Below are 10,243 nucleotides of genomic sequence, written 5' to 3' on the forward strand. Positions count from 1 at the left end.
TGGGGGTAGCGACAGGAAATGGAACGTGGGGAAACTGACGAACCAAGGGCTAGAAGGGAAAATATGCGATGGGGAGACTCTAGGAAAAGAGAGTGCGATATCCAACCCTCCGTTTGTATAGCGTTCACGGCCGACTGCATTTTCAGATGCATTTATTTGGTTTTCATGGAACTGCAGAATTTATCGTACGTCTAAAATTGCGACCCTTCTCTCTCTCTCTCTCTCTCTCTCCCTCTCTGTCTGCTTCTCTTAAGGCGTTTCAGGCCTTGAAAGATCGAAAAGTGCGAAAAACTCGTACAAACGCTTCGTCGTCAGGTTTATCGACGGCGAAATCATAATTGTTCTTTATTTCATATGAGAAAACGTGTTGCATAGGATATTGCTGGTTATTAATAGTATCTAAATGGTTATGGATATTGATTTTGAACGTTTAACTATTTTACACGTAGACACGTGACTTTATTAGGTGAATATTTGTCGCGTTCGTTACAAGATATATTTTTTGAAATGCTTTTAGTGGTAAGATTATCGATATTTGTTACTTAAATCGTTAGAATTATTCAGTTTCATAGACGAAAGTTACAGCAACGCAACGCGGTCAAACATGCTGAAAATAAGTTGGCATTTCAAGACACAGTTTGAAGTACAGGATCATTAAGTTGATCCTAATATTAGATTGTTTAAATATTACTAAGCAAAGATTTGTGTTCAACAAATGCTCAACGTGAGTTAATAAGGATAAACAGTTCGAGAAAGCTAACGAGTTTAATGGAAAAATTCGGCCATCCTTTTCCAAGAAAAATTCTTGTATTTCTAGTCACGTGAATTCCAAACCACTATTTATATTTCAACTACGCACAATCTCGAATACGTGTAACTTCACGTTTTGTTCAAAAATCTTTTCGTCTCCTTGTCACGGCGGAGATAGTGTATTATAATTTCACCAAAAAATGCTAAAAGCGACATTAAATATCCACTGCATGTGATGTAAGCCAGATTCCAGGCGAGAGGCGATGTGTACGAACTATTAACTTCCATGATGTGAGTTTTTCTTGGTCGAAATTTACCAATATAATCGTTTAACCATTTCATGCGAATACCTGCTGCATCCAAACGTATTATGATCTTTACAAATTGGTCTCTATACGGCGAATGTTTTTTCAAAAAGTACGCACTCGGTGGTTTCGCGTAACACAATTTTTCGCAGGTTTTCAGGACCCTTTTACCTTCGCGCGCATGCGAATAAATTATCATGTTTACATTTCTCGTCTCTAGGAAGCAAGTAATATTTTTATGTTGTTCCAAATAATTCACGCAACTCTCTGTATTATCCATCTGGATCGCTTTTCTCTTTAACCGAGAAAAAGATTCGTCTTCGTTGAGGAAAGTTACGTTGAAGAGACCAGTCAAAATAACGGGAGTCAATCCAGTGTCGTCCAACTCTTTGTAACTGTTATAATCTACCACGGTGTGCTCTTTCATGCTTATGTTGGTCAGATCAATGAACAGATTCGCCGAATACATCGACGAAGCGAGTACAATGAGAAAGAATATAACTCTTTCCGTCGTCTTCTTTGGTCTCGATGAGATGGTAGTAGCTATCAACAGACCGAAGATTTTCAATGGTTGCCACAGGTCCGATTGAAATTTCAATACGACCGATAATCCCCAGAATATAAGGAGAACACAGAAATTTGTGGCGATTCCGATTAAACCGCGTATCTCGGCATGATTGGATTTGTATTTAACCGGCACTACTGGGCACCAACTCTCGAAGCCAAAAGGTAAAGTGAAATCACATTTTAGAGCATTAGCGTCCGCGAAAAGCGACAACGTCGGAATAATCATGTCGATTTTTTCATTGACTATATCAACGAATATGTCTTTACTGGGATATACTGCGATAGTGAAGTTCATAATCCGAGCAAGTGTTTTTATAACTTTTACGTCCGGGCCTCTGTACATTACAGGGTATCCCTGTGAATTTTTCGTGTACCATAAATAGCCTGCACGTTTCATCATGCCTATTCTTATCAGGTAACCATGAAGATTATCCATTTTATTGGGAAACAATTCTATACCCGAAACATAAGGCCGTTGATCGTAGACTTTCGTAAATGGGTTATACCGATGAACTTTAGTGGCGTTTATGTGTCTATTTAATTTTGACAACTCTAAAATCGCTATGTCGATCAAATGATTGTGCCACGTTTGCTTCAGAAGCGGTTCAAAGTTGCGATCTTCTTCCTCCATCATAGTTATCAACAGAATTTTTGGTCGATTCCTGGACACGATCGCGCGTATGATATTTTCCGTTTGTTCGAAATTCGGTGAAGTTTTTGCGACGTAAATGTATAAAATCAGCGTTGCTTGAGATACCTGAGAGGATGGCAGTCCCAAAGGATCTGAGTCGTTCACCGAAATGTAACTCGTTGGTATAGTTTGAGCCACAATTTTATAGATCTCGTTGATTATTCCGAGATTGTTTCCGTAAGGATTTTGAACGACGAGTTGCACATCCGAAAATTTGATTCTTCGAAGAACATCTATAATAATTTGTTCGACGCTTGACAAATAATTTAAATAATTTATCTGTTGAAGCATTAGTATATATACTGGTAGCATCATAGTGATTTTCTCAACGTTCCATAAATTGAGACAAAGGAAGTCCTAAAAAGATATAATTATCAAAATTGATGTTAGAGAAATAAAAAAGTCGTATACTTACAATTTGTCAAGAAGGCTACGTCTTGGAGCGACGCCACTCGCAGAATGAAAGTTCTTAGATATAATTTTTTATTTGTCATTTAACGATTCTTTAATTCTCATAGATCAAGTACGCAGAGGCAAGACATCTGCAAAGCTACAAACGCAGAAGAGGAGTTGCAATCGACTGAAAGAAACACCTTTATACCTCTTAACCCTTCGCGCAAAATTTCATTTATCTTAAGTGCAGCAATAGCGTATATAAACGACGTTCGTACTATATATCAAACAAGTTCATTTAATGGCACGATACTTATCAAATGCTTTTATGCACTATTACAAATATGTCGTTGTCGATTTGATTAATTCATACAAATGGAGAAAAGTATTTTAGTATTAATTTCATTAGTACTCTATGCAATGTTGATTTGCACCGTTCCTTGTGTGTTTAATTAAACGACAATTTCAGCTTAACTTTTCGATGCATTATGAATGCATTGAATCCATAATATTAATGAAAAGAAGGAAGGAAATCTTTCTCGTTTAAATGATATTTGTTGATTAAGTGAGAATTATTTTAATAAGATAGGATTTTTTCATTAGCGAATTTCATTCGCAGATAGTAGACCGGTGACATACTTAATTAACTCTTACAACATCTTCCTTTTATTGGTAATTTGCCCGCCTATTACAAATTTTATTGACAATAGCCTAGAAACGTATAAATTATCCTTGACGATGCATTATTTCCCGCTGTTATGATATATTCACTACAATTGTACTCTTTCAAATAGCTCAATGGCGGCGACAAATTATACTAATTAACAACCCTCGGTTTGGCATTTTATACTATGAAAATGTTTGCTAATAATTATGAAAAATTAATCGAAGGTCACGAGCGAAGAAGCTTGAAACAGCAAAAAGTTAAACTTGTTAAATTAAGACGTAACAGTTTTTAACATTTGTCAATTATTTCCTTGACATCATCTTCCTTTATTCGAGATGACAACAGAAACCATTAATAATTAAACTTGTCATCATCTGAACTTATATGATTACCAGCAATATGGGCCAAGGTGAAAATAAATAGCATTATGGCCGAGCATTTATGGTATACATATATCAGTAATTTATTTGTTCATAATTTATTTAGAGAGTAATTCGAATTACGAGTACGCAAATACAATGTACGAAGAGAGGCCTTTTTGATATTCGAATCTTCTACATTTATTAAGCGTATAGAAACACGTTGCTCTTACTTTTGCCGTGAGATTTGAGAAAGTCTGAGAGAGAATTCTAAGCAACAATGTGACGGTAATTGTGCATTATGTTTATACTTATGCATAGTCATCACGAGTCGGACGGACATCATTAGGAAGAAAGATAATTTAAATAATATTCCACTTATACGAGTACATATTTACGATATGTAAACAAATGTCGATGACGATAAACAACAATAAATGCATATAAATTACGTATAGAGCGGTAGAACAGGAATAAAAGACATTAAATATACACATTTTGGCGATTTGAAAGCGCAGTGAAATGTTGGCGAGTCGCAATGTTGAATGCTTGGAATTATCTTATTTTAATAGCCATAATAATAATTAATTAGAACGCGTTACGTTCAACATATTATGCGTCCTCTAAATTACAAACATCGACAACACGCATACACCTGTTTTCTTTCTACTTTCTAATAAAGACTAGAGAGAAGCATGAAAGAAGGACGAGGAAGAAATTGGTAGCGTAAGTGGTGGCACCACTTCCGTTCCAGCAAACATTAAGATCGCAATGTTTAAGCATTGGATTGAACTTCTGCTTGAAATATTCCCAATCGCAGAGACCAACATCACATCCGTCGAGCATGACCAGTTTCTCAGCCAAGTAAAACATTACTTTGTTTGGTTGACTAGTGATGTCGCATCTGTGAATAAAAATAGAAACACTCTGTGATCAAGTGTAGTCAATTTACCATAAACGTTTATGATCTTACGATTTTAGGGCGCTGTTCTTATTTAACGATGTAACGCAATATCGGCTAATACATAAACAATTTAGAAGGAAAATTTACATTATGTTTTATTTGTTGGGATTAATGTTTCAATTTAATTCGATAATATGTCATTACCTATAAAATACAGCGACAAGATTCGCGGCGAAGGACGACATGAAAGAGGTTCGCCAATGACGTTTCGCCATATCTTTGTAATTAAAAGCCGTCAGTTGCGTTTGATCCTTATTAATATTCAATGTGGTCAAGAGGTTCTGCAGACTTATGATATCGCCGAAGTAGAATATGCCTTTAGGTTCGTTAGACTCTCCATTTTGTTCCATTCTCCTACAATATTGATACGCTCGTTGATATCGAGAGATGACAACTTACGAAGCGATAATAGATATTGTACACTATATCAAAGCAGATAGAAACTTCATTGAAATAAAGACAGAAAAATGAAATTACCAAAAGTGATTCATCATGTCTTGCAAAAGGGTACATCCTAGCTGCGCATTGATTTCACGTCCATATCCGGCCTTGTAATAATAGTAGAGATCTTCGCGATACTCTAGCACACGAAGTTCTTCTTTGCTGAAAACGGCACACCAAGGAGAAAGTTTCGTCACTGTCCAGGCCTTTTCGTAACGGCACATATTGTACATCGTTAGAATTGATTCTGAAAAACGAGACAAGACGTCGATAAAACGAATGAAAAATACTAGACCTTTTTTTGTTTCTGAACTGTCGAGCTTACCTTTGGAAATATCGTACAAAAATCCAAGACTCTGACTGACATTCTGTATCAGATTTTTAAACTGCGCTCCTTCTTCGAACATAATTACTTCTTCGATGGTAGTATTACTAGGACCATTATTCCACATGTTGCAAGATTTATACATCTGATACAGATAAAGTTAAATTAAAATTGAATTAGATTAAACTTAAAATTAGATTTCGATTTCTTGAAATGGTACAATTTGAAAAGCTCGCTAAAAAAATAGTGCAAGTGCATTTAAAGGAAAAGGGGAAAACGAGATAAATATCGGGATCTGTCTATGCAATACCTAGAGAAAATTTTCTTCACAAATTTCCAAACTATTATGGATACGTATAACCTTTATATATTGCAACTTGTATATTACCACTATTCCCTATTATATATGGGAAATAATACACTCACTGTAAGCAGAGTATCATTTATGGCAACTTCTTCTGCATCCACCGCTTGTCTGTCACCAAACAGTCCCTCCATAAAGTAACTCATGCTGCTTTCGCGTGCATCGGTCGTTTTAAACTAAAATTAATATTTTCCAACTTAGTGAAATTAGTGAATAGTGAAATAGGTAAATTTTCATATTCTTAGTAGGATCGATCGTAGTGTATACCACATAATTTTCCGCCGTTATATTTTCGTCGATTGGTTGAAGAAGCTGCGGAAAATTGCTTTGCAATCGTCTCGCAAGCAATCTCATATCTTCCACACCTTGCGGTGTCAAAACTTCCGCTCTTTCGATTGCGAGGTACACGTCCGGTTTCCATCTCTTTAAATTTTCTAAATCTCTGATGCACATACGGCCATCTGTGAAAAAGAAAATTGTCGAAAAGCGTATATTTCGAAAGTTGAACGAGCAAAGATCGAACCGCTGATGTAGAAAGTGAATTTTTAGGTTTCCGATGGATTAATAGCTCAAGATCAGACGTGTTCCAATTCAAAGGGACGAATTTATGCATGAACTCGATAAATCTAGGGTTAACCGCTGGACTATTGATCAATATGTAAAACGACGCGTGGCGAAGATCGATACGAAAAAGTGTCAATGACCCGAATTAGAGTTTAACTGGTTTACTTGCGTTTGCTTTAACGGGAACACCTCCTTCTCGGAATTTTTCCAATGAATACTGAAACGCGGTCACACGTAAAGGTGTATGAATATTTTAATCTAAATAGTGGATAATTTGGGACTTGCTTTTATTCCAATTTTAATCTAATCGTCTGTTAATTTCCTCGTTTTGAAATGAAAAAATATGTCAAACTCACTGTTTCGAACTTCGTGATTGCTAATTATCTGATTCTGTAGTTCTGTTAATTTTTGCATTTCGATATCCTCCGTTTCAGACGGGCATCGTGTACCGTGTGTAGCAAACATCCAAATTTGCTCTGCATGACAGTCTATGAATCGATTAAAAATTGAGAAGCTTCTTACTAAATGAAAAGTTTAATGGAAAAATGATACGAATACTCACTGGGTACATCTTGAAACCGAGTTTTACCGGCGTGGACAAAATGGTAGGCAGTTTTAGTGGCCATATATAAATATGGATCATCTTCGTCCGCAAAACAAGAGTCACCGTCACGCGCGTAAACGTGACTAATTAAGAAAGTCAAGAATAGTACGTATGTATTCATTTTTAAAGTTTGGCTCTTTGATCTGCAACAAGGAAGAGGTAATTATATATACATATATATATATTTTTTTCTAGCAAGTTTCTAAAATTTTCATAATTTTATTTTTAATTTTAATATTTGTAATATTTCATAGTAATCTTAAAGAGATGCTACCAATGTATATGAAATTTCACACTAAGATTGGAAATTATTCTGCTGGTTAAATCTACATCACATGGTTCGTGCATAAAATTTGAATTTTGTTTAAGTAATCACCGAATTAATTTACAAGCCTAATAATATGATACTAATTTTGATCCCTTTAATCGCGAAGAAACGTAAAGCAGCTACAAATAACTCTTGTTCTATAACTCTCGGAATGCATAAAATGCTTTGTTTCATTGAAGTACAGCAAGCAATAAACCTACATTTTCCTGTGCTGATGTCACATGTTACTTTACTACCGGCTTTACGAATTATCTACGACCAACTATACGTAAAATAGATCTTATGTAACCAACAGGATATTTATTCATCTCTTCCTTTTTTATTATTTTTCACGGCTAAATGCAGATACATAAGTAGGGAATTATCCTTGTTATCTTAAGGTTTATATAATCGATAAATACACAATACCGATAAATTTATCAACAGACACTATATTTAATAAATTTTCGATTTAAAGTTAAGTCGAAGACAGTCTGCTTTGATTTGAATATATATAGAACGTCATACGATTCAAGATATCAATGAGTTTAATGTTTAATCTGGTCTTGGATTTTCCGATTCTATGATGTGAAAGGAATTGTAATACGTACGTGCAATAGATATTCGCCTACCAAGGTTAAGGATAGATGTAGAACATGCACGTGAATGTGAAAGTTAAGATGTGTTCACGCATTACGCGTATGAACAGCTACATATATTGCATAATTCGCGTGTAAGAACAGGTTCTGGTGAAGTTCTAGTCTTTACTGTACGATTACTATTTTTGCGGCCGAATTTAAAGCGTACCATTTGTTCTGTTTTTATCGATATTCGTCTTCGAAATTTACACCGACAGTTGTTAATTCTTTACGCGCCGACTTTTATTAAAATTTGTTTTGCATGTCTGAATGTTGCTTCAATAAACAACAGTTAAGACTGTACTTATATAAATAAAAATTAACGTTAATACCGTGAATGATGTTAGACAAAGATACGAAATTTTTAGGAATATAATTCTTGAATGATCCATATAGACATTGAAACGTAATTTCCGAAACATAAATTGCAAAATAAAATGTGCAATGATTTGCGCAGAACCTATGAAGGCGGGAGGCTGCTGAAAGAGTAATTCAAGAGTAAGTTAGATTGACGATAACGAAATTGGTAGTGGCTTGATTAGCAAAGCCTTCTCTTAGTGTAATAAGTCTACTTGGCCTACTTATTGTCAATTTCTTGTGTCCGCAAGTGGCAAGTCTCGTGTAAGCCTGGTACCGATTTGATTCTTCCGGAAAACCTCAACGTATTACGTTACACGCTTATTCTTTTGCCACATTCCGATGGAACACAGTTTCTTTCCGTAATTTCAATTTTAAAATGTGAGATATTTGTTTCACGTTATTAATATACGCATACCAAGATGAAATATGAGATGAATAAAATAAATTTCCACACGAACGAATATTAGCACTTGATACCGATTCAGAATCAATTGTCTAATGTGAATCGGAAAGAAAGTAAAACAAACTAAAACAGATTGATTTTATTCAATAAACATCGATGAACTGTAATTTTTTGTTGATAATTGAGAACAAAAGTAGGACGTCGGCGTCACGGTTCGCGATCCGTACTGCTACTATTCAACAATTTAATTATTCACAGACGAGCTTATTTATTCAAATGAAATTCCTCCTAGATGTGTAAGCGGTATTCCATCGAAAGTTGAATGAAATGAATTTCACCGCACCGTTTCATTCGCACCGCTTTCACGACCTACCTCACATAATTTTTATTTCGTAGAAGGGCTATTTTATCATAGATATAACGCAAAAATATTGTTTTTTAAATCTTGTTACGAAAATGTACAATCATAAAATTATCAAAAGTCAAAATGATTATACTAATCTTACTATAAGAACAAAAATTTATCGAAAGAATTGTTCAAGAAATTACTAAAATTATAGTATTATTGGAATTATTTCGTACTAGGAATTAAACAATTTTTCATACTCATTAAGAAATTACCGTATTCTGTACGTCCTGTTCAAGCGCATTAAATCGACTACGGGTTTATAGACCTGAAAAGAGAGAGTGCGACCGACAGTATTGTTCACTTTTCCTCAATCGGTGGAGTGCTTTGCCCTCTGCAATTCTGGGCAAATGAGATCGTATCAATGTTTTATAAACACTTCAACACAATCGATCTTTCGTTGAAACTTATGATCGTTTTCTTCTCATTCTTCGAACTAAAACGGCACGAAAACCATTCGATGCGATTCGTACGATAAACTATGTCAGATTCAACTTTTATCAATAAGTTTTGGTGTTCTTTCTTTTTTTTCTATATTTTTTATACGAAGATTGCACGACCAAGTTTCAGAACTTCATGACCCGACGCGGCGCTTGGAACGATCGATCTTCGACGATAGATTCCACGGATTCTCTAGCAATATCAAAGATTTGCGCATGAATCACTGATAGAGACACTATATCACTGTTTAAAATACAAGTCAACTGTGACAATACCATGAAATGCGCGTAGTCGTTGTTTGTATGCCGATCGCGACCACCTTTCGAGGCGGCAGCTCGTGTGGCACTGCCGTAAGGTCGTCGAGCTTCGTTGCTCCTAGCGTGTAAAAGTCGTATAGTTTCAGCGATAGACCCCGCGAATTGTGTATTACGGTTTGTAGCCTTTGAACCTTCGTTGGCCCAACGTAGTGTTTCATGCGTTCTATAAAATCGTAAAGGTCCGTCACTTTGAGCACGCGCAATCAATAAGAACCTGGGGAAACAAGTCCCCCTAAGTTCTGCTAAAATAGCCTGCTATAATAGTTTATTTTTCGTCACGACACATATGGATGTATTACGAACGTTTACAAGACTCTGGAAATAAATTGTTCGTATCGTTAAAAATCTTTCTTTCGTATTCTGAGAAACTGCTGGGA

At 35.5% G+C, this 10,243-nt stretch overlaps 2 protein-coding genes across 7 annotated transcripts; both read right to left on the reverse strand.

Annotated features, from left to right (window-relative positions):
- Positions 1–408: 408 nt before the first annotated feature.
- LOC122575026 lies at positions 409–3,671 on the reverse strand. Its single transcript, XM_043743356.1, has 2 exons — positions 2,729–3,671; positions 409–2,670 (listed from the first exon to the last, which is right to left on the reverse strand). The coding sequence occupies exon 2, from the start codon at positions 2,626–2,628 to the stop codon at positions 880–882; it is 1,749 nt and encodes a 582-aa protein (XP_043599291.1). The 5' UTR covers positions 2,629–2,670; positions 2,729–3,671; the 3' UTR covers positions 409–879.
- Positions 3,672–3,811: 140 nt separating this feature from the next.
- LOC122575027 (multiple inositol polyphosphate phosphatase 1-like) lies at positions 3,812–10,036 on the reverse strand. 6 transcript variants are annotated; one of them, XM_043743359.1, is made up of 9 exons: positions 9,825–10,036; positions 6,953–7,137; positions 6,747–6,878; positions 6,094–6,287; positions 5,889–6,002; positions 5,463–5,607; positions 5,174–5,384; positions 4,841–5,050; positions 3,812–4,636 (listed from the first exon to the last, which is right to left on the reverse strand). In XM_043743359.1, exons 2-9 carry the CDS (start codon positions 7,113–7,115, stop codon positions 4,399–4,401), a joined length of 1,407 nt encoding a protein of 468 aa, XP_043599294.1. In that variant the 5' UTR covers positions 7,116–7,137; positions 9,825–10,036; the 3' UTR covers positions 3,812–4,398. The 6 variants fall into 6 exon arrangements, with proteins under 6 accessions (XP_043599294.1, XP_043599293.1, XP_043599292.1 ...); XM_043743358.1 differs by having other exon boundaries at positions 9,309–10,036; XM_043743357.1 differs by having other exon boundaries at positions 9,324–9,912.
- Between the last annotated feature and the right edge of the window lie 207 nt (positions 10,037–10,243).

The sequence above is a fragment of the Bombus pyrosoma genome, linkage group LG14 (genome assembly GCF_014825855.1).
Source record: "Bombus pyrosoma isolate SC7728 linkage group LG14, ASM1482585v1, whole genome shotgun sequence".
Lineage (NCBI taxonomy): Eukaryota > Metazoa > Arthropoda > Insecta > Hymenoptera > Apidae > Bombus > Bombus pyrosoma.

What these genes read in the sequence shown, in the direction of transcription:
- LOC122575027 (XM_043743357.1), bottom strand. Translation starts at nt 9,352, where the DNA reads ATGCGCTTGAACAGGACGTACAGAATACG. An exon ending in TCGGTTTCAAGATGTACCCA is followed by an intron (nt 6,879 to 6,952) that starts GTGAGTATTCGT and finishes ATCGATTCATAG; the next exon opens with ACTGTCATGCAGAGCAAATT. An exon ending in TTTGTACGATATTTCCAAAG is followed by an intron (nt 5,385 to 5,462) that starts GTAAGCTCGACA and finishes CTCGTTTTTCAG; the next exon opens with AATCAATTCTAACGATGTAC.
- LOC122575026 (XM_043743356.1), bottom strand. Translation starts at nt 2,628, where the DNA reads ATGATGCTACCAGTATATATACTAATGCTTCAACAGATAAATTATTTA.